General features: G+C 36.1%; 1 protein-coding gene across 1 annotated transcript in view; it reads left to right on the top strand.

Moving 5' to 3' along the window:
* Gnat3 (G protein subunit alpha transducin 3) overlaps positions 1-17,437 on the top strand; it is a 37,773-nt gene extending 20,336 nt beyond the window's left edge. The window contains exons 4-8 of the mRNA XM_035451383.1: positions 700-857; positions 3,456-3,584; positions 13,269-13,398; positions 13,595-13,748; positions 16,859-17,437. Of these exons, the coding sequence (XP_035307274.1) occupies positions 700-857; positions 3,456-3,584; positions 13,269-13,398; positions 13,595-13,748; positions 16,859-17,049 (762 nt within the window). The 3' untranslated portion in view covers positions 17,050-17,437. The remainder of the gene's footprint in view (positions 1-699; positions 858-3,455; positions 3,585-13,268; positions 13,399-13,594; positions 13,749-16,858) is intronic.
* The last annotated feature ends 7,859 nt before the right edge of the window (positions 17,438-25,296 follow it).

Raw genomic sequence — 25,296 nt, 5'->3', positions numbered from 1 at the left:
ATTTAACTAATTTGAGACTCAAATTACTAATGTTAAGTTTTTTGTGAACATAGTTTTGATTACTAGTAGAAAGTATAGCCTACTATAAATTGCATAGGCTAAGTTTATTTATTTAGCAAGTTCCTCTCCTTCCTCATTACTTGCCACATCCTACTCTGCACTGACACAATACTTAACTTTGTCATAATATTTCTTAGCCACTTCTCACCTCTGCCCTATGGCAACTTTTCTGCAAAGGCACATAATCGACACCACCTAACAGAGACCCTTAGCATATCGATGTGAGTCCAGGTATGTAATGGCTTGCCAAAATGATCACAAAAAAATGTCTCATACAAATAGCAGTTTACAACAATCTCATTTTTCTTTCACTCTAGCATTTTGACCTAAGCCACTATCAACTAATCCAAAGCACTGTTACTCTTTTTGACAACATACTCAGATGTCAATGATATATACCAAAGTATTCAGAATTCTCTATATAGCATTTTATAGTTTTTCCAAAGAGCAACTTTCCCAGATATCAGCCTGTTGCTATAATGAATTCTAGTTTTCTTGTTCTTAGTAGACTTTGAAAAAAAATCAGTGGAATTATTGGCAAAAAATAGACAATAAAAAAACCTTTAAAATACTCTATTTAAAACAATTTGTGAGCCTTAATAACATGCTTTTGTTCTTCCCAACAAAATATTACTCAAGGAAGACAAACAACAACTTCTTGCAATGGCAAGTACACTAGAAGATGGTGACATGACACCCCAGCTGGTGGAAGTGATTAAACGCCTGTGGGGAGACCCAGGAATTCAGGCCTGCTTTGAAAGAGCCTCTGAATACCAGCTCAATGACTCTGCGGCTTAGTAAGTGACTTTCCTAGGCAGGAGTTAAAGATGATACGTTTATAACTTGGTGCATATACACATAAGCACAAGTAAAGAAAAACATGGTTCTGCACTTTATTATAGAAAACTGAGAGACAACTGAGAAGATGTGAAACAATTTGATTGAAAAGAAACAACTGTTGCACATATATATCCTAATTAAAAAGAATTAGCCATGATACACAACACTTAGCACTAATATAGACAGATGGTGTGCATACCAACATTTGGGGTTATATTAATCTGAAACGTATATTTCAATGTTGCTGAAATCATCTCCTATAATATTTTTTATTTGTGATATGTATTATCAACTCACTAGGTTATTGAGAAAGAGCAAATTCTGGAAGATAATAGTCCATTGGTTTCCAGACTTTAGCATATTGTGACTTCTTGTTGGAGTCAGTCACAGCAAACATTGGCAAATATTTAATATTAATAAAGATCTTAGGATGACATCATACTGCTTGTAATGTAATTGTTCCCATGGCCTAAAACTTCCTCATATCAAGTGATTCTTGAGTTATCCTGGAAATTACCAAAAGTTTTAAGCTAATGAGATAAGAGCAGGAGCATTGTATTTGACCAGTCAATCCCACAGTTCTAGTAAAGGAAAAGAGGAAAGTCCTTGGCTAAGAATTCATGGTTTACTAATTGGGGCCATCTAGTGTACTATTTAAATTCCACAAGAGTTAAGAGCAAACATGGTCTCAGCAGGGAGATCACTGTCTTTTTAGTATGGGAAATAAATCATCAAGTCATTGTAAGTGATGAGTCATAAGGTCTAAAAAAATCTCTGTTTGCTTTATAAACTACAGGCTTTGACACCCAAATCCCATATTTGCTTATTAAAAACATCACTTTAGAGGAAAATCAGTTTGCTAATGCATCTTTTTTGCCTGAAATAATTTACAAATGCCAAAAATTCTTTAAAATGTGTCTTTGCTGAAGCTTTCATCAAATGAATTTTATTTCTATTTTAGTAAGTATGTGGTTTTTATTCTTTTACTTGGACATGAAATGACTGACATATCATACACCTACCACATACTTGAAATTCACAGTGTTTCATGTAATAGTAAAAAAAATTAAAAACAGTAAAATCCTCCAATATTTTCTTTTATTTCTTTATATTTCAAATTAACTCAACCATTTAAAATAAAAAATGTCTTTATTAGCATAAATAATGACACATTTTCACAATTTAGTATTTCCAAGATACAATTTTACTTTTCTTTTTGATCAAGATTCCTTTAGGTGTACTTGTTCTTTTTCAACTTAAAAGTAAACACTTGTTCCATATTTGCTAAATAGCTACTGGATCTATTTTTTTCTCCATTTTTTATTTAAATTGGAAACAAGATTGTTTTACATGTCAATCACAGTTCCCTCTCCCTCCCCTCCTCCCCTGTCCCCCACTAATGCCCTACCTATTTTTAATGGCAAAAGAATGTTGTTTTAAATTCAGTGTGTTAGATGCTATCATACAAGAACTCCTCAACTTAAGTCTCTGAAGAAATTCAATTTTATAAGCAATAAGTAACATTCATTAGGACTCTATCCCCAAAGTTCTGTTTCCATGGCAGGAGATCACACTTTATCATTTTTGAATGTGTTTGTGGGCATGGCTCAATTCAATGTTCAAATTTACCATGAAATTGCTATGTTATTACTATTTGTGTTTAAATTTACCGCAGGGATAGCCATATTGATCAGCTACTTGATACATAGTGTCAAACACAATAGTAGAAATGAAAGAACATACAGTTTTAATTTGTAGACTCAGGGCACAGAGTTTATTCAATCTTATACCTATCCATTACTGAGCTTTAGATATTGTGATCAATAAAAGAAAAAAACCAAGTAAACAAAATAAACAAACAAGGAAATGGTTCCCTGTAATAAGAGCATGGATTTGGGAAGATGTAGGGCTTCACCATGCACTGAATGGACTGTGGTTTGTCTACAGTAGTTAGAGAGTAATAGTGTGCACCCACATGAAGTATCTGGGATCTTCCATTGAGCCACATGAATTTCATCATGACCCATAATGGAAATGCCTGTGTTCTAAACTAAGTAACCCATAAAAAATACCAAGAAATTAAAAACAGAAAAACAATTCAAATTATTATTAACCACTCTCTTAAAATGTGAAGTGAATTATTCCCACAGCAAGACCTTTGAAGAACTTGTCATAACTGTTGTTGCAAACATTCCAAGGCAGCCTAATACACATAAACTCATCTAAACAACCCTGCATTGGAGAAATAGCTGTACATTTATCTATCTACATGATAGAAAATCTGTCTGTCCTGCAGACTTCATAAGACACACGCTAAGGTAGTGTTGAATAGTTCATAGAGAAGAGCTTTCCAGAAGCTAGTTGTGGACTGCACTCTGCAACTTTGTGTCCCAGCTGCCAGTCCCTACCATTCTGATCAGCAGCTTAAAAAGCAACAAATAGAGTGTGTTTTCCAATACTTTATAAACTCTTAAAATGTACTTGTCCTGAATTGCACTGTATTCCAAAGTAAAGTCAAAATATGAATATATTCTATTTTATTTTGTTTCTATTAGCTACCTTAATGACTTAGATAGAATCACAGCCCCTGGGTACGTGCCAAATGAGCAAGATGTTCTACATTCCCGGGTGAAAACAACTGGTATCATTGAAACTCAGTTCTCCTTCAAAGACTTGAATTTCAGGTATGAACTATCCTGTCTTCTAAGTGTGGGTGGCGCAAACTTCCAGCTCAATGTTTCCTCATGGAGATCTGTGTAACCCACAGTCACGCACAGTGATTTTGGAGTTGGCTGGCTAGACCTCCTTAACTGATATTACAGCTCCCTTCTTGCCTACACTCCTCCAGCTCTGAACCTGCCCTTCCTTCTAGGCTGCATTGCTCAAACAAATGGTATCCAGATTCTGTTTCTAATACTTAAAAATGATGTTTTACATTGAGAGTTTTTTTATTTTAAGAAAACATATGTAAATAGCCTCTTTGCAACAGGTGTCAGGGTTCCTATTTCATTCACCATCTCGCTTCTCTATTTGCTTGAAATATTCCTTCAATCTACCTTAGCTTAAAATGCAAATAATTAAAATGCCATTATTTGAATGTGATGCTATTTAGAAGAATCGCAAGGCACATTTTGTCTGCCTACTTTTGGTATGGAAATACATTCATGTTTTATTGTGATTGCATTGAAATCCCTTTCAAGTAAACCTTTTAAATTTTACTGTCAACTCACTCTTTGAATCTATTAAGAAGATAGATAATACAGTGTTAGATAATGCATCTTGGTCCTTAACATTTTTCACATTGTCTCCCCAAAATAGGTCAGCATATTTGTTTGTATTCATACAAAGCTTAGCACAATTTTCTATGGATTTAAGGGTGAGATGGAATATTATCGATATAAGGTTCTAACAGAATATGTTAGCAATGAAAAATTGCTAAAACTACATAATAAACAAGGTCAGTCATGTCCACAATAATGGGAATATATTCAAAAAGTTAAAAAAAAACAAGCCCTGGAGAACAGCTGATATGAATTATTTATAACCAATTAAGGTAACTAAATGCTAATTAGCAAATATCCTAAACTCAGTTTAAGGGTAATAAAAAGTTTTTGAAAGACTGTAAAGTGTCAAAGTTGGGTATTATGAGGTAACTAATTTAGAACAGCTTTTGGAATATTTTCAGATGATATGAAAATAATATCTTCCAAACTTGTACTAAATTTCAGGCCTACAAATAGTTAATCTTTTGGACTTAAGTAACTGGCCATATGTCAGAGCAGAGCAAAGGGACACCAGAGAACACAGTCAGCACTTCCTGAGCAAACTGGGTAAAAGAGTCTCCTCAATCCTTGCTTGTTTTGTTAAGCCAGATGATCTTTGCCCCAGTTTCTGAAGTTTGCCTTTGGGAGCTAAGTCCAAAGCTGCTCCCTATGTCTCCCTGTGCCTTGCCAGGACCTTTTTACAAACTCCCTTTTCTGTCTTGCTGTCTTTCTTCTCTCCTACTTCCTAACTGACATGACTGTGAGACTAGCCAGGCCGAATATTCCCTTGTTGGTTCTCCAGAAAACAGCAGCAGGTTCTCTGCTAACACGCCTCTGATAAAGCTTGGATCAAGTTAAAAACCAGCACAGAATTAAGCATCTTGGTGTTACCTGTCTTACATAAGCCAATGGAATTTTTTCAGCCCCAGATAATCTGAATCACAGAGCAGTTGTGATGATTACTGCCATCTGGTAGATATCTCAACTCCCAGGTCCTGCCATCCCTCACTCCACACTGACCCTCTTAACAGTCCACTCATGAAAAGCTTTCTCTCTGGCTTTTGCAATCTTTTTTTTTTTCTTAAAGTGTTTCTGCTCCTTTTATCAAAAAATTCCAAATTAAGACATTTACCCCTCACAGCCTTGATCTTCCCATCTGTTTACTATCTATAAGTAGTTGTCTCATGATAGCAGGCAAATTTGTCCTGCCACATTGCTGAACAAAGGATTTTCCAACACAGTAGAGTGAATGAAGAATGAAGGATAAAAGAGAATTTGTAGTTACTGATGATTTCTCTGGAATAAATGACTCCACCCTGCCAGTTTCAAGCTACCAGTGTTATATCACACATGAAAAGTTAGGAGGAAATTCAAAACAGCAGCTGTCATCCGCTTTTCAATAGTAATATACCAACCTTCTTCCCTCTTTCTCCTTGTTACCAATACATGATCTCCTTGCTTCTTTTTTCTTGTTTCCCCTTTTTGTTTCCGTTTCTACTTCACGCACCCTCAACCTTAATGAGTCAGGGGTTACATGTGATCATGATCTGCTGCCAGAGCTTACCAGAGTGGTTTGTAAGACAAACAAGTGGTCAGCTTTAGCTAAATACATCGTGTGAAGCACCATGTATATAAAGTAGCTGTGTGTGACATGGTAAGCAGGCTGATGCTATTTCTGATAAAGAATGGAGGTTGGGAATGAATCACCAAGGGTCTTATGAGGAAACGCTGAGGTTGTCATCAAAGTGTACATCTTCCTCTTTATAAAAAGCATATCTTTACACCATGTCACTGATGGGCCCATTAGATACATTTGTATGGAAAGCATTCTTTTCTTGTGAAGCAATTATTGCATGAAGATGGTCTTCCTTTATAATCCCTTTCACAGAAAAATGGTAAGAGAGAAAAATAAATCACAGTTTCTGGGGAGATAACAAAATACTTATTAAATATTTGAAGAATTTTAAAGTTTCTTCACATCAATTGAGATATAATAACCACTTAATAAATTTCTAAAGTTTAACCATCTTTCAAGTACTGAGTAGAATAATCCAAATGTCTAGGCTTTCATACTGCATATAAAGTTCGGCATTTAAAAGTTGCATGTAAAAATAATATATTTTCTAACTTCACTTAAGCAATCGCCCAGGTGTTAAAATATATTACATTAGCATTGATTTGTATTTGCATAGCACAAATCATCCTAAGGCTATTTAAAACTAATGCGTTAATTTACATATTAAAATAGAGAACTCTAGAATTTTAAATAGGAATATCAAAATGAAAAGCTCTGTCTGCCAAAGTACTGTATCATCTCCATGTATCATCCAATTTAATGGAAATTAGCCTAGAGTTCTTATCAAACCAGAGAACCAACTGTCAAGCAGATAGAGCAACTTATCTCAAGAGTTCTTATCAAAGCAGAGTGCCAACTGCCAATCTGACCAACGTTGTTTACAGATGTTCAAGTTGCTAGGTCATTTGAAAATAGAATGAAATCTAAGCCCTTCTGTTGTGGACAATTCCCCAGACTTAAGTGATTTAGAAAGAAATCTAAAATAAGTTATCAATCATAGAAAAGCCATTTTCTCCTTAAATGTTCCACAGTTAAAATACAGAATTGAAACCACTGTGTATAGGAGCCAGAAAGGCTAGAAACTATTTCAACACAGAGCTTAAAATTTGTAAATTTGGCATAACTGCTTTTAAGAATGTATGAACAGATCTGTGATTTGAAAAAAAATGACAGCTTTCTTAAAATATAAAGTTGAATTCTATTCACTGTGTTCATTTCCAAGTGTGTGAGTCACTAGGCTTAGCTATGAGGCTGCTTGTCTAGCCAGGAGCTGCATCCCAGTTTAGAGTTGTTATTCTCCAATAGAACTCAGAGAACATTAATTCACATATGTTACATATTTGTTACATATGTGTTTGTGATTAATATTACCAGAATAGCATGTGATCTAATTTGATGATTTGTTTGCTTCCAGAGCTGAGCGTAAAACCTAGGACCTCTAACACTCTAGGTAGATTCCCCTACTGCTGAGCTAGACCCCCTAACCCTTGATTTTGAGCATTAGGCTGGCCTTGAAATCACTATGTAGCCCAGGTTAGCTTCAAACTTGCCACTCTCTTGCCTCCCCCTCCTAAGTGCTTAGATTGTGTGTATGTACCAACATGCATAGCCTAGAATTTATTTTAATAACTCTGATTTTAAATTATGTGCCTGAATTAGTTTTTCTGTTTTTCTTTCATTGAAAGTAGTTTGTTTTTTCATACAATATCAGTGCTCATGGTAAATGACATTAGTAATTATGGCTGTTTCAGAATTGGTTCACTTATACTTCTGAATATTTTTATTACATTTAATGTCAAGAGTAATTAAGGGATTTAGACATACCTCTCTGTACAGACATCCCTGGGTGTCTGTTAATATCTATCCTCCATTTTTAAAACTGGGTTACAGAATGATGTATGTGATGATATGACTGTGGCTGTATAATGAAACAAGCTCAGCAACTCACACCCTCATATGTACCTGTAGTAAGATACTAACCAGTTCTGACTAAGTCAGCATCATGTACAAATCTTTAACAGAATAGTTCCAAAGAGAGTCCTACTCAGATCAGCATTCATGTCTATGTGGCCAGAGGGTAGAAAAGGTGAGAGATGGTGTTTATTTCAGAGATCCCCATGTTTGAGGAGAAGCTATATTGCTGGAACTTGGCTGGAAATTACTTCTCCCACATTACATGATTTTTCAGGAATTGGAATGGTCAAATTATTCATACTAATCAATTATAATACTAAGCATAAGTACTTTTGTGTGGTCAAATATTTAGCCACCTATTTGACAAAAACCCATAAAATTCAACAGCCTTCCAACTGATTAAATAGGACCATAAAACTCAACTATTTAGTCAGCTGTTTAACACAGTCATGTAAATCTCTTGGCTTTCCCTATGTCAATATCATGGACAATTTAACAAATAATCAATATTTGGCGAGCACTTAAAAGCCTGGCATGTTAATTGTTAACTTTTATTTATATTGTACTCAATAATTTAAAACCTTTCTTTTAACTTCAAGACTCCTAATTTTACCATCAGACTTTTGAAAATATTTATAAGAAGCTTTTCAAAGTTAAATAAATATCCCCTTCCCCAATATCCAAAATTAGGACGGTAAGCTCCATGCAGCATTTTTAAAGCTCTCGTTCAGGGACTAACGATACCCATGCAAGACCATAGTCCTCTTATTAACTTGTCAGTTTGATCAGTCTAAACTACCAGATAGTGAGTATGGATGTTTTTCTGATTTTAATTTTCTTCATAGAATAGTCACAATGGTTTTGTATTTTTGTTTTTGTTTTTTTTTTGTATGTGTGTGTATGTGTAGTCAAATATATAAGTAAAATTCCCCTTTGCTCATAGTTAGCTTATTTGAAAATATTAAATGTATATTTCTATAAAATAGACCTCAGTTTGAATTTCTATAAGAAGCTAAAATTAAATATATATAAGAGATTAAATCATTATAATAATAGTGAAGAAGACCCAACTCTTCACAAAGCTAATATGATGTCCAAAAGAAGCAACATAAAAGCAACTCTCTAGACCTTGATCTAATTGGCTAATGAGCATTTCAGTTCAATAACAGCAGATGGCTTAGAGAAACATGTAGAGAACTCTGGCCTCAAGCTTCTGTGCCATTCTGTACAGAAAACAATGCAGTGACTCATGTGAGTCATAAATGGGAGGATCATAGAATGACTGTCAGACACTTCATCAATATGAACAAAGACTGCATAGTCTTTATCCTCCTTTTCTTGAAAGAAAGCTGAGCATGTTAAACATGTTCAGAGGAAGCTATTTAATGCTGAGAAAACAGGGTTGAAGTCATGCTTCCTAAATCCCACATCTCACAGATAGTGATTTGGTGAAAAAATAATAATATGTTTTAATCTTAACTCAACTCTTCCAAGGCTCAGTCTTAGTGAGAATATTGTTTTCCCTCCAGATGCAAAGACAACTCAACTACTTGTTTCTCAGGCAGAGCACACAATTCAAATACATTCATACAATGCTTAGGTAATCTCACTACTGTTACATATCTCCACTGTTTATATTTACCTCAAGAGAACTCCCTCTCATACCTGCCATGAGTTACTAGTCCATAGTAAGGTTGTCAGATCCTCAGTGAAGGTAAGGACCTAGATGAAAGGTTTTCTTTCATTTTGTTAATCACCTCAGACTCTTCACTTGGTTCATGTTGGAGTAGAACCATATGAGATCACTGAGCTTATGAATGTGGAGAAAAGTGTATGCTGAAAGTAAGTATGCAAGAAGTATGTGGAACACCTTTTTCCTCATTCTGGTGAATTTATGCATTCCATAAAGTTCCCTTAGAACTCTCATATCTTGATCATTTTTATTATCATTTTGCTTAGAGGTAGAACCTGCATCAAACATAAAATAAAATGAAACTAATTTTTTATTGATAATCATATTACTATCTCTATGGTAAAATACCAACTCACCTGCAATAGATTTAGCAATTGTTAACAACTATGGTTAAAAGAGAAGGCTTTTCCTCAGAATTTAAAGATTAGAAGACAATTTGATTGAAAATGTCTTGTGAATTAAAGAAGAAAGTGTAAATAAGAATAGACAGCAATTGACAGTAGAGAACAAAATCTGATTAAAAGAGACAAAACTAAATGCTCCATCAAATCCAAGTCCCACTAGTGGACAGAATTTAATGCCATGTACTTGAGTCCAATAGCATGCCATTCTTAGTGTGAAAAGGAACCACTATTCTTTTCTTGAAAACCAAATCACCCATTTATGTGATTCTGTTGTCCGGGGCCTGTGCTAAGTTAGTCAGTTTTCCATTAAGCAGCCATTGGAGAAAGGATTAGAACCCAAGAAGAAGCTAGAACTAAAGACATTATTGTCTGTTCAAATCTTTGGATGTGACTCAGAGTGACAGGTGCACAGGAAAAGCCCACCATGAATGCCATCTTAGACATGAGCTTTTTAAAGTCACATTGAAAAACCCACAAGTTAGTGCATCTTGATCAGGCATAGAGCCACATTCCTTTGAGATCATCTGAGGATCTAGAATAGGACAACAAAAAAGCAAGTGGAGAATATGTTAAACACCTGGAATCAAGTTGTACAATATTTCTATTGATATGTGGGGAAACATCTCATATAAAATTTTATTTTTGCCCATTGACCTGTTTTTCAGCACAAAAAAACTGCTATGTGACCTGGAGAGAGAAAACTAGAGATTAGTCCAGCCTTCTACAGAGGACTTAGTAGATAACTCTAGGTGCTAAAACTAACTAGAGACGCCTGGTATAGTATATAGGTGTATACATAAGGAAAAAAATCATTCAAATCAGTTATTATAGTCTCTAGCATAGTGCCTGAAACACATCACCTTGGAAAACATTAAATTAATAACAACCTTGAACAAGTTGTTACTTGAACACATCTGAAAATAAGAAAAATATCTGTACACATCTTACATGTTCCTCCCTCCAGGGCTCTGAGTCAATGATTCTTCCATGTGCCCAAGAGTATAGCATAGATATGGTTTGGTTTGGGACATTTGAGGACTTTTTTTTTTTTTGCTCCAAAGTTGATAGCTATGTTGTTAGTGTTCTTATCTTGTAATCTGTATTTCCCAAACTGTGGTTAAACTTTAGACTTTTTGGAGTTTCCCCTCTTATCAATAGGTACATGTAGCTTCACTTATCTATTCTCTAATGGGTTTATATGGGAAATATGAAGTAAAAAGTAATATTTGTTTTTCCTTTAGCCAGCTTCTTGCTATGTAGAATGTGTGGTCTTGAATTTGCTCTGCTGCTTCTGCCTCTAGGTGCTGGGGTTATAGGCTTGATTTCATTACCACACCCAAAGCATTTTACTTTGGTTATCTTTATGAAATCACATGATTGGTATTTATTAGGCTAAGTATTATCACCCTATAACCTTGTCCAGCCTGGATGCTTTCAATGATTATCATCTCTGCCTCAAATATGATGATATCCTTGTAGCTTGTAACTTAGTTTCTATGTTATCGAATATATATCTTCTGTCCAGACTCAGATTAGAGCAGCCTTAGTACTATAATAAACAAATGAACAATGTCAATCTTCCACACAAATTTCTTAAGATCTTCCACCTCCACCCACCAAGGACTGCAATATTGAATCTAATCTTCCCATGATTCATCTACTTTCTTGCTGGCCAGCCGCAAATAGTTCATCAGGCATTCTTCCATTCTTTGCTCTTGCTGTTGATTTCACCCAGTGTTTCCACCCAGACACCCATAAAACTCAACCCCTCATTTTCTGAGATTTGTTAGGCATTTTTGTAATTACTGATCACTGCATTTCCAGGTACAGCCCTTCTCTGCTTGCTACACTGCATTTCCGTGTACAGCTTCTAAAAATTTAAGTTGCTTTCTGCAGACATGTTCCATTATCTCATATCTAGTTACTTGCAAAATGCAAACGTACTTTTCATATAAGTTGTTTGTTCATTTTGTTAGCATGATCTCTGTTCTATTATCTTGTGAATATGTATTACATGCATACCATGTTCCAGGCATGCTGTTGCATGATGTAAATGAAACAATGACTAACATAGAGCCCCTGCCTCACACGGGATGCTGTTCTGTTAAACATAGCAGATGTTAAACAGATGAATTACATTTTTTTATTGTTTGGCCTGAATCCCATGAAATAACACTGGTGTAACATAAAATAAGTGGAGATGAGGAGAGAGAACGTAGGGGGACTCTCAGAAACCCTTCTCTGTAGATGAGACATTGATAACAAAACATGAAAGTTGAGAGAGAGGTTGTAATGAAAGGGGAAAAGGGTGCCTCTTGCCTGTGATCCTACAACTTGGAGAGTGAAGGCAAGAAGGAATGACAGTCCCAACTACACAGTGAGTGCATTGTCATCATGCCCTATAGGAGACTGACTCAAAAACAATTAACTAATTGAAAGGGAAAGAAGACTGCACATCTGAGGAAAAAGAGAACCTGTCAAAGAGTCCTGACCAATCAGAAACAGATTTGTCTTGGTTTAAACTAAGAGAACACCATGATTTTACTGTGTTGAAAGGAGAATGACACGAAACAAGATGGGAAGGGCGGGGAGGATGAGAAAGGTTGCCACAGCTTGTGAGTTATCACAAATTTATTTCTTGTTCTAAGAGAAACAGAATCCATGAAAAAGTTGCAACAGTATGGATACTTAACTAAGGAAGGTGTGAGTGATGGAAGAGTACTTTTGGAGGCTGGGGCAGCAGCAATAGAACAATAAGCCAGGACACTTTGCACTAGTCCTAATAGAAATGTTGGCGACTTGATGAGAGAAGAGTTGCAAAGAAGGAGATGAAAGAGATGTTGCATTTTAGATGTGCAGTGTCTGAAGAAAAGGAAGAGTGGTACAGAGAGTAAGTGCTAGCTACTTACTGGTTTCTCTGTCCATGACAATTTCTACTAATTTAATAATGTAGAACTGAGCCCACATATTCAAACACTTCCTGTGAGTAATTTCCACGATCCTTCAGAATGTCTTAAATGCTGCCTAATAATGACATACTATTTGAATATCTGAATGTTTAATTACATACCGTTATGATCAATTGCATGTTTATCTCTCTGCCAGCCAGCAAGATCTTTGAAAAGAGTGATCATATCTTTTCATCTTCATATAAGAGGATTTGAATGAGTGTTAGCACAGAGTGCAAGCTATTTGCTTGAATAAAAAAGAAATTTAAGAATCGATCAGAGAGAATCCTTGTATCACAATGACACACCCAGTCTTCTATTCATTCTTGAAAATATATGCAAAATTCTATCAGAATCTTCTGAGAATTAAAAACTGCAGCAAATTTTAAACTTTAAAATGTCCATGAGAATTAGTTCACTAATGAAATTTTCCTATTTTGTGTAGTGCTTAATCAACTTAAATTATACAACAGAAATCAAAGAATGCATTTAAGTATGTTGAAATATGCAGTCAGTGTCAACAATTCAACAAAATTTGGAGGATTAATTTTTCATTTTATCTTTTTAAAGAATGTTTGATGTAGGTGGACAGAGATCAGAGAGGAAGAAATGGATCCACTGCTTTGAAGGAGTGACATGCATTATATTTTGTGCTGCACTAAGTGCCTATGACATGGTGCTTGTAGAAGATGAAGAGGTGGTAAGTCCAGGGCAAACAGTGGAGGAAGAGGAAAGAGACCAAGGCATCCCAAACAGTGCTATCCAATTGTACTACTGCACCTCCCAGCCCACTGTCCTCCTTAAAAAAGTGCATATTATTTAGGTCCTTGTTTGTGATACCCATGTCCAAACACTGCCGATAATAACTTTTCATAATCTTGTTCTTTACACCACAGAACAGAATGCATGAAAGTCTCCACCTGTTCAACAGCATCTGTAATCACAAGTATTTTGCAACCACCTCCATTGTTCTGTTTCTCAACAAGAAAGATCTCTTCCAGGAAAAGGTGACCAAGGTGCACCTGAGCATCTGCTTTCCAGAGTACACTGGTAACGTTGTTTCCCTACATTCTAGATAGTTTCCACAGTGCACTGGTAACATTGTTTCCCTCTGTTTTAGACAGTAAGCTGGTGATGTCCACTGTGCCTCCCTACCGTGTGTGTGTGTGTGTGTGTGTGTGTGTGTGTGTGTGTGTGTGTGTGTGTGTGTGTGTGTGTGTGTGTGTGTGTGTATGTGTGTGTGTGTGTGTGTGTGTGTGTGTGTGTGTGTGTGTGTGTGTGTGTGTGTGTGTGTGTGTATGCAGGCTATGGCATGCTTGTGCAATCTCAAGAATGATAACTGATGTCTTCAATTACTCTCCACTGTTAAAAATGGCTAATTTTCAACATGAATGTTTGTGAGTTTAAATGAGTTTCTATGCACCACATTGGAGGCTAGGACATGGCTCTGGCTAGCCTGAAACTGGAATTACAGAGACAGGTGAGTCACCATGTGGGTCTCTGAAACAAATCCATGTTTTTTAAGAGTGCAATAAGTGCTTCTAACCTCTGAGCAATATCCCTAGCCCCACTACCTTTATGTTTTTGGGACATGGTCCCTCTCAGATCTTATAATTAATCTATGCAAGCAAACTGGCTGACCAATGGGCTTCCTGAATCCACTTGTCCCCACCCTCCCCCTCACTCCTGCACTTTAAAATTGCAGAATCACACTGCTGCACCCTGGTTTATAGGTGGGTTCTTGGGAGTCAACTCAGGTCCTCATGCTTTTGTGCAGGCAGTTCATGGATGAGGCCATCTCCCCACTTCTATTAGGATCTTAGCATGACTGTGATTCCCATTGAAAACAATCTTTCAAAAAAAGAGAGATTTTGCTATATTGTGTAAATTAAAGCAAACTCCAAATGTAACAAAGTGGAAAATGTTAGATAGGAGAGAGTCGCTACTCTGCACACATATCTAATGATGCTGCAAGCTCTATTACCTTCACAATAATATTGTGATTGTAATGTCACCCTAACTTGAGCTTACAATGTCACATTGGAGCTCAATGGCTCTTCAATGTCTACAGTGTGGCCAGGGAACAGCAGGAATGAATTTGAGAATTGTGGTGCTTTTCATTCTCTGGTCTCCTGACATCCAGCATTTGATTGCTGGTCCTGTCAGTCAGTGACTACTAAGGCATTGGTGTCACACAAAAGGATTGATTTACCTTTACAGAGTTAGTTTTTTAAGTACTTAGATGTACTCTTGTTGATAAAATTATGTAAGATGCAAATAGTCATAACTTAAACGTAAATATAAATCTGAATTTACCCTTTAGGTATTAGATGTACTAAGACCATGGCAGTCTGTCAAAGTAGATATTTATGCTAGTTACTAAATTTTACTAAGTGTGTCATTCTAGAATCACAAACATCATTTTTAATGTCTGCATATCATATGATAAATACAATATGAACCTATACTTAATGTTATAGATTAAATATAGACGTAAGGGACATATATTTAATTAATGCAGTTTCTTAGAGCAGGTTTTATTCACAGAGGAATAAACAGTTTAAGAAATCAGAGATTTTATGTACTTCCTCAGTTTCCTCTCCCCCAGTATCCTATTAGTTACATCTTATATTGATGTAGTGCACTTGTTGTAATTGATGGAATGATGTTGACACATAATTAACTGAAACCCACAGTGTAATTAGGGTTTGCTCTCTGTGTCTGATAGTTTCTATGTGTTTTGGTAAATGCATGTCATGTTAATTAGCTTTCTGTTAAGATAACAAATACACAAGGTAAGTCAGCTGACAAAGAGAAAAGCAGTTTTTTTTTTTTAATCTCATAGCCTGTGAAGTTCCAATCAATGTTTAGTTGGTCCAGAGGATTGTCGCATAGTAGGTCTGTAAGGTCCCTGTCAAAAAAGGAAGGGAGAAAAAGAGATAGGTAACCCACAGTCCCCTTTGAAGGAACATCTTCAATAGCCAAAAAGACCTCCCATGAAGAGCCACTTATCAAGAGTTTCTACTTCCTTAGGTGGTACCATGTTAGGGAACAAACCTGTAACAAATGGGCCTTCGAGGGACATTCAGATCCAAACTAAAGAATTAGTATAGTACCATATGAAATAGTTCCATTTTCATATATTCACCTAGGTTTCACCTATATATGACCTGACTCTCCAAACTCTAGAAACTACAGATGTTTCAAATATTATTAGTTTCACATTTTCCAGAATCTCAAACTTCTAGAATTATGCAGTGTCCAGCCTTCTGCAGTGACTAGAGCATTTTGCATTCCCACTAACAATGACTACAGTTTCTGTGTTTTTGTATTCCTGTCAATACTTAATTTCCAAGTTTTTAATTTTTAATTTATTTATCTTATTGTATTCTTATTTATTTGTTAAATTATTTACTAGAACTGGGTATTACACTCATGACCTATATATGCTAGGTAAGAACTCTGCCCTGAGCCAACTTCCAGTTGTGTTATATGGTTTGAAGACTATTTTTCTCCTAGAATTTTACTTCTAACAACAATAAAGTTTGAAAGCAAAATTTTTATCCCCTTTGATAATCTTTCACGTCCTTGCTTCTGTGTCCTCAGCACACATATTCTGGCATAAAGTCAATCTGTAGCTACAGTTGTTTGCCAGATTTACTGTTTTATACTTTTATATCTGCCCTCCCCATCTGCTCTGGGTGTCATCCTACTGAAGTTTCTCAGGCCCAACATTCTTCAGGTATAGAGGAGGCAAGAGTCACTCTCTACAACCTTCTAATGCTCTGCTCAGCTTCTCTGCTTACCCGGCAGTTAAGACAATGAACTAACTTCCTTACCACTTATTCTGTCTGATTTGTACACTGCCCCTACAAAATGTCATTCTTCTCCTTCTGACCAGATCTTCTAAATTTCAATTCATTATCCAACTCCATCTAGAAGTGTGATCAGTCATAACTTCTGGCTTTCCTTCATCTTTTTTATTCCCCTCTTCTCAACTCTCTTCTTAAGGCCTCTTCAATACTACCTGTTTCTGCTACTGAGTCTGCCATAGTCTGACCTATTCTCTCTTTTAGCTTGTATTAATTCAAAATGACAGCCATTGAACTCCCTATTGGACTTGATTACTATTTATTTCTTTCATTTCTTTGTTCACCAAGGACCAAATACTTTCGAAGATGCCGGGAACTATATCAAGAACCAGTTTCTAGACCTGAATTTAAAGAAAGAAGATAAGGAAATTTACTCTCATATGACCTGTGCTACTGATACACAAAACGTCAAATTTGTGTTTGATGCAGTGACAGATATAATAATAAAAGAGAATCTCAAAGACTGTGGGCTCTTCTGAGCAACCTCTTTCCCCCCACTTGTGATGGTTATAGTCTGTTCAAGACATCAAAGGTGCTGTGTGATTAGCGCAGGTAGATACTAACTTATCTAGAAATGTAACTAGCATTATAAAACAAAAGTTTCACACACAAAAAAAATGCTACCTATACCTGGCTAAAGTTGTATTTCCTTGAGGCACAGTGGGTGGAGTCTCATGTTCTCTATCTAGAATATGTATCTTGGTAACTGTCACAATTTATACTCATGTTATTAAACTTTCCTGCAGATGAGCTGCAAGTGACCAATTGTGAATAATAGAATAAATTACAGAAAGTGCCAGAACGTGTCCCCAGCTAGATTTTTGGAAAGCATTCAAAGCCATGTCTGTACTACTAAAACTATGCAAAAACAATAAAAGATATATTTTCGTCACCTGCTTTTCATTTAGGTTGCCACAAAGCATACACATTCCATGATTTGTTGATGGGAAATTGCATATCTAAAATAAATATATACAATATTTCTAAGTGGCATTGGATATTATTACAAGTGATAACCTAGGCCTTGGGGTGACAATTCTAGACTTTAAGAGAAAAGGTTTATTAAATAGAATGTTTTCTGTTTTGTGGATTTGAGGAATAATAGCAAACAGGAGAATTTGAAATGACAGCCATTGAACTTTTTGCTATTGTACCTGAACTGTCTGTTCTAACTCTTTAAATTAGTGCCCTACAAACCTAAGTGTCTAACTTACACAGAGATAAAGGTGTCAGCCCTTTTAATCTTCAAACACTTTTTGATGTCATTCATCCTTGTGCATTTGTGAAAATGAATAAAACATACTGTAGACTAGTGCATGAAATGTATAATGATTCATAAAAGATTAGAATGGATTTGTTTTACAAGAAAAGAGTGATGCAAAGAACAAAAAATAAACCATCTGTTAATCTGCAGCTCAGGTTGACCTCGACACCTTTGTCTCTCAGCACAGCCACTAAACACATTTCCAGTTTAAACAAGAAGAACCATCTAAAGTCAGAAAACAGTTTCCTTGAGTTATTTGTGCCTTATCTCTCACCAACTAAAACCCACAAAAGAGGTAAAAAAATTCACTTAAAATATAGCCAGAACCTGGAAGAATCCTAGATGCCCTCAACTGAAGAATGGATAAAGAAAATGTGATACATTTACACAATGGAGTACTACTCAGCAGAAAAAAAAAAAACAAAAACAAAAACAAACAAAAAAAAAAACCCAAGGGAATCTTGAAATTTGCAGGCAAATGGATAGAAGTAGAAGAAACTATTCTGAGCGAGTTAACCCAGTCACAAAAACACAAACATGGTATGTACTCACACATATTTGAATTTTAGACATTGAGCAAAGGATTACCAGCCTACAATCCACATTGCCAGAGAAGCTAAGAAACAAGGAAGACTCTAAGAGAGACATACATAGTCCCCCTGAGAAGGGGAAAGGGACAAGATCTGCTGAGCAAATTGGGAAGAATAGAGGAGAGCAACTTAAGAGATATCATCATAGAGGGAGCCATTATAGGTTTAAAGAGAAATCAGGCACTAGGGAAATGTCTGCAGATCTACAAGGATGACACCAACTAACAATCTGAACAACAGAGGAGAGACTACCTTAAATGCCTTCCCCTGATAATGAGGTTGATGTCTGACTTATATGCCATTCGAGAGCCTTCATCCAGCAGCAGACACCCACAACTAAACACTGAACTGAACTGGAATTCAGTTGCAGAGAAGGAGAACTGATGAGCATAGGGGTCCAGACCAGTCTGGTGAAACCCACAGAAACAGCTGACCTGAACAAGGGGGTTTCCCAGACTGATAATTGGAAAACCAGCAAGGGACTGATCCAAACCCCAGGAATGTGGGTTTCAGTGAGGAGACTTCTGAGATCTATAGGGCCTCTTGTAGTAGATCAGTACTTATCCCTATCATAGGAATGGACTTTGGGAGCCAATTCCACATAGAGGGATACTCCCTCAGCCTAGACACATGGGGCTGGGCCTAGGCCCTATCCCAAAGGATATGACAGACTCTGAAGACCCACTATGGCAGACCTCACCCTCCCTGGGGTACAGAAAGAGTAATGATAGACAGGGTTTTAGTTGGGGAGTGGCAGGGGACTAGGGGAGGAAGAGGGAACTCAGATTGACATGTAAAACAATCTTGTTTCTAATTCAAATAAAAAATGGAAAAGAGCCGGACGGTGGTGGCGCACAACTTTAATCCCAGCACTTGGGAGGCAGAGGCAGGCAGATCTCTGTGAGTTCGAGACCACCCTGGTCTACAAGAGCTAGTTCCAGGACAGCCTCCAAAGCCACAGAGAAACCCTGTCTTAAAAAACCAAAATAAAATAAAATAAAATAAAATGGAAAAGAAAAAATATAATCATTTTTATTTTAAATTCTTTGGAGACTATAATTTTTTACAGATTATAAGATATCATGGACAAAAGGAGCAGGAATAATTATTTAGTTCTGATATCTAATAAAGTTTTATGCATGAGAATCAGTAACTAAATGACAACAAGCCAACATTTTCATGGAGATAGCTGATGCCATAAGATTCTGAATTCAGAAAGCACATGCTTTAGTTTCATCTGTTGTTTTTTTTTTCCTACTGTAATCTAGTTTTCTTTACTAGTACGTTGAGAAAGTGTATTATTTTAAATATTAATATTACTACTACTTTGAATTTACTTTGACTTCAATTTTCACTTTCTAATGAAGAAGTCAAAATGGGTGAGTTTGTCTTTACAAAATCTGTAATTATTTTTTGAACTTACTTATTCCAGGATGGTTTGGAATTCCCCATGTAGCCTTCTCTTGTCTGAAACCCCTGCTCCTCTAAATCCATCTCTGCTATTGGTGGTATTACAAGCATGTATCATTATTCCCAGAAAGTCTGGGCTCTACAACAGTGGATCAACAAATTGATTACTCATTCTTTCCTACAATTTTATGATTGAACATAAAGAAATCTTACACAATATAAAAACGGTACTAGATATTAACTTTAATTAAGGAGCAGGATTTTTAGTAGGGAGAAAAACTATAGTTTGGGATTTCATTATTGCAATCTTTAAAATCAAAATACTTTTATAGATGCAACCATTTGGGGTTAACAAAAGTAATGATGAGAAACTACAGAGAGAGTGACCAATGCCTGAGGAGCTCCCACAAAGAACAGTGATGTCAGATTGTCTGAAGTTAAAACACCTGCTAGAATGTTCATTCAGTCTCCTGGCTGGACAGTCAGTAAAAAAAAAGCATCTCAAAGAACCTCCTTAGACCTTATTTTAACCCATAAGGGACAGTCCAGCAAAAATGAATGCCACACAGACACATACATACACACATGATTGCAGAAACACCTCCTTCCTCTAGTATTTAATCTTCCCTTCCTGCATGAGAACATTCCCCACCTTTCTTTCAGTAGTCATTTGTACCCATGTTTGCCCAATGCAGACACACTAACCTATGAGAGAAATGTGATATAGACGTGTGTCAGGGGTCACTGTCAGTCATAGAGGCATGCTTCTCCAGGGCGTGAGCTGGTCATCAGATAAGACTTTGCACATGAGTCCTCAGACTAGAGTGATAAGGGGATGCCTACGTGGGCAGTGATACCTTCATATCAAAATATTGTGAGAGTTGATGACTAATGAGACAAGAAGCTCCCTGGAAAGGGAATTCCAAGTTCTGTAGAATGGAAAATATTTACTATAAATATCAGCTGCCCTATTGATGAGCAAAGTGTATAAACAAATTGTAGTCTTCATCCATCTCACAAATGGGCAACCAAGATTTTCTTGGACTCTGAACCTGCTCTAGCACAAACACTCTTTCCTAGTCCATCACTCCATTTAAGCACAATATGTACCTTGAAGCAGTGGCTAAGAATTGCTCCAGCTTGACTTTAGCCAGCAGTAGAAACAGAAGAAAAATAAAATGTCTTATTGTGTGGCTTTTTCACCTCAGAATCAGAGAGACTTGGGCTAAACATGAGAGTGAGAATTATGGAAGTGGTTATAAGCTCCACCACTTACTAACTCTGTTTTGAATGGAGCAATTATTCACTAAAAAGCCATTTCTACTGATGCCTTTTCTGAAGACATTTTTACAAGTGATTCTGCAGCCACTTGGTGGCACACTTACATTATGTGTTTCCAAACCAAGTGTGGCAGCTGTAGTTTGGATGACCAGTGACACTGATGAAACATATATCTGAAGCAAAGAAAGAATCTTATTTCATACTGTCCTTCTAGCCCAGTAGTGTGGGCTTGTCTCCTGACGATCACAGCAAATAACATAAGCCCATAAGTGACACACAACTGAAACATCTCTAACGGTGTAGAATTATGCAGATGCATAATCCTTGCATGTCTTATTATATATTTATTTACGTTAATTGTTTAAATCTGAGTGGTGATTAATTTTTAAGACTTTTCCCCTTATTCTGCACTATGTTTCAAATACAGGTTAGCTCACAATTTTGAGTACAAGAAAAATAATCGGATGGTTCACGACTACTGTATTTTGAGTTGTAATCAACTGGCTGCTCTTTAATGCATGCTCTTTCATAAAACATAAATCACAGTAAAATGTCGTCCTGTTAAATATAGCAGACATTCTGTTGCTCTGTTTATTACAATGTTAATTTTTTTCAACTATCACTCTGCCATATAAGAGGAAAACATTTCTTGTGACATTTTTTTCCTTGACCCTGCTAGGCTGACACATTTTGCATTTGTAATAGCAGTTTTTCCTTCCAGCTTCATTTGTCACACCAGTTTAGTAATAAAAGAGTCACACAAAAGAATAAAAGACCATAATTTACATCGAGGGAACAGGAATGGCCCTCTAATTACTATGGACCTTTCAGATAAAGAATAATGTATAAGACTCACTGCCAAAACCATTACTTTATTTGAAAGACATATTTTCTAAAGTGGTCAAATTGTTGTAAAACCAAGCACACACATGTATGATTGAAAATTGTCATTTTTTTTTGCTTCAACCTACAATACTAAGTTTTCTCTTCTGACAAAGAAAAATCAAATATTAAGATTTTCTGTTATAGCCAATGGAGAATAATCAAATTTAACCCACTAAGAATCTCAGGCTGGAGAAAATACCTGTGTGGTTGTACTTCAGCTCAGCATAGGTTTGCCATACAAAGCACCTCATCCAGAGGAGAAGATAATGCCTGTTACAATTCTATTTATGAAATTATGAATTTGCATTTTGGCTTGGTGAAATGATTCCTAAATAACGGCAGTGTCTCCAAGCCTGACAAGATGAGTTTGGCCTCCTGAAACAGCATGGGATATAGAAAGAGTTAATTCTCAGGGATTGTGCTCTGATGTCCACATATACACAGTGACACACATGTCCCCACAAACACAAATAGATCAATGTAAAAAAAACAACAATCAGAATATTTTATTCCACTTAAAATAAGGATGTACACAAACATATTTTATACAAGGAATATAAGATAATTCACGAGCAAAGAAACAATTGTGCTCCTTAGAAAGTTAAGCTAAGAGAGCAAGTCGGTCAATTCAGAGAGTCCATGAGTATGCAGGGCACCCTTTAACATCTCTTTTCACATATAATACTATGAATGGCACTGACACCTACAGCAACTTTGACATGGCATTTCTACAATTAGAAATAAAATGTAGATACTTTTATCACCAAAGTATCTATAAATCATTTAAGTTCCCTGACAGTAGATACAAATACATATTCTGAAAAATGCTGCTCTCTGTAGATATAACAAGTTCTGTGATAGGGTTTAGGACACAGTTAAATTGTGTGGCTCTTCAATATCTGACTCCACGGCATGAGTAAGAATGTCTGTGAACTCTCCCACCATTGTCCACCATTGTATGTATGAGAGTCTCTGGCCTTTCTCTGAACACCAGCCTTGGCTTCTCCCCATGGGAAAGGTCATGTATGATAGTACGGACATGCCAAGAGGAGTCTGAACGAATTGGCTTTGTTAAGTCACACAACCCTCTTTGTTCAATCCTGCACATATTTTAAATGTTCAGACTTCATCAAACCTCAACATAAAGTCACAGTTCTCTGTTTCTTTGAAGTCACTGTGTCCTCATTTCACATGTAAGTTATACTAAGAGTCTATGTTGGGGCTCAGCATAGGTGAGGCTCTTGGTTCAATTCCCAATTCTGCAATAAAATAAAACAAAACAATGAAAGTATTTGCAGTAAGTGAACCCATGTAATTTTCTCTTATTGACCTTTATTTTGATGGAGGGTCTCAGGCAAAAACTTAGGGACTAGGAAGGAAAACGTATTTTTCCCCAACAGCGGCTATGTGATCGAAATCATTTTCCATATAGTTTTGTTGCACTTTTTCGTAGGATACCTTTTAAACCTAAAACAGCAGCAGAGATACCTGCATAGTTACATTTTATACTCTGCACTTCTATAAAATTTCACTAAACTCCCAGATACCAACAAATTGCCTATGGGGCATTTCATTAAAATCTCTGAAAATAAGTTCTCCTGAAGGATGGATTCCCTACGAACTACAAAAGCTAGAGCCAGCTGTAACCACTTGATTGTTTAAAGCTATTCCTAGCACATATTAAATTATTTTTATTTATTTTAAATAATCATCTTTTAAATTATGACATTAATTGGCATATTAACTGTCTTGTTTTCTGGACTCCAAGGTGGGTGCCATTCATAATGACACTCTGTCTTGATATCTTATTCAAGTGAGCTTCTTGTTTTCAGCTATTAAAACAGAATTATGCATAATTTTAGCAAGATAGAAAATAATATGGTTCCTTATAAATTTTTCAGATGTTCTTACACTTTGTTTACTTTCTACTCTCCCTTTTCTGTATTTATCTCTGCTCATCCTAATTTAAGTGCCTCCATTTCACACTCCAAATCACTTGTATCTTTCTATTCTCCTCTCTATTGGTAAACCCCTCCCCTCCCATGGCTCCTCCCTTTTACTTTCCTTTGTTCTGAAGTTACTCTAGGATGTACACTCATATCTGAAGACTTAGAATTATGAGCTACAGATAAGAGGTAGCATGAAATGTGTATTCTTCTGATCTGGGTTACCTTACTCAATATGATCCATTTCAGTTCCATCCATTTACTTCCAAATTTCATTTTTCTTTACAGGTGAATAGTGTTCCAGAGTACAGATATAACACATTTTTATTTTCTATTCTTCAGTTGAGGGATATGTAAGTTGTTTCCATTTCCTAGCTATTCTGACTAGAGTAACAATGAACATAGATAAGCAAGTATCTCTGGAGTGGGATAAGAGTCCTTTGTGAAAATGTCACTTAGTGAGGTGGTATAGCAGTGCATACGGCAAATTTCTTTTCTTTCTTTCTTTCTTTCTTTCTTTCTTTCTTTCTTTCTTTCTTTCTTTCTTCCTTCCTTCCTTCCTTCCTTCCTTCCTTCTGTTCTTTCTCTTTATTTTGAGAATTTTCAATACACATATCCAGAATGGATGAATCAGTTTGCAATCCCACCAACACTGAATGAAGGTTCCTATTTCTTCACAACCTTGCAAGTATTTGTTGTCACTTGTTTTGTTTGTTTGATCTTTGTGATTCTTACTGAAACACTGAAATCTCAAAGTTGTTGCAGAATATTTACACTGTAAAGATGTGTCTCCTCCTAAGATAGCTTCTGATTGGCTTAATAAAGAGCTGGATGATCAATAGCTAGGCAAGAGAGTTTAGGCGAGATTTCTGAGGAGAGAGAAAGAGGAGGAGGACTTAGGCATACCAATTTCTTCAGTAGACTCAGAGAAAGTCAGACGTGCTGTACTGAGGAAAGGTAAAAACCGTGTGACAGAAGGTAGATTTTTAAAATATGGATTAATTAAGTTACAAGAGCTAGTTTGAAACAAGCCTAAGATAAAGGTCAAGCTTTTATAATTAATAATAAATCTCCATGTCATTATTTGAGATTTGCTGCTCTAAAGCTAGTCTGAAAAGCAAGTTTGTTACCCAAAGTTACTTTGATTTGCAACATCAGTGCAGCTATTCCTGTTGAGTCTTACTAACATAGCTACCTAAATAAGGACAGAGAATTATCTTTTTCTTCATGAAAAAAATCTAAGCTGCCCAAAGCAAACATTGTTAAAGAAGTCTTGTATGTTGTGTTCTTTAAGCTAGTGAAGCCTACAATTTTCTTAATTCTTTTTTTTGTTTTTCTTGTATTGTCTTT

Source organism: Cricetulus griseus, assembly GCF_003668045.3.
Source record: "Cricetulus griseus strain 17A/GY chromosome 1 unlocalized genomic scaffold, alternate assembly CriGri-PICRH-1.0 chr1_0, whole genome shotgun sequence".
In the NCBI taxonomy this organism is placed as follows: domain Eukaryota; kingdom Metazoa; phylum Chordata; class Mammalia; order Rodentia; family Cricetidae; genus Cricetulus; species Cricetulus griseus.
Note: the sequence above shows the minus strand (reverse complement) of the source record. Positions and strands in the feature narration are given on the sequence as shown.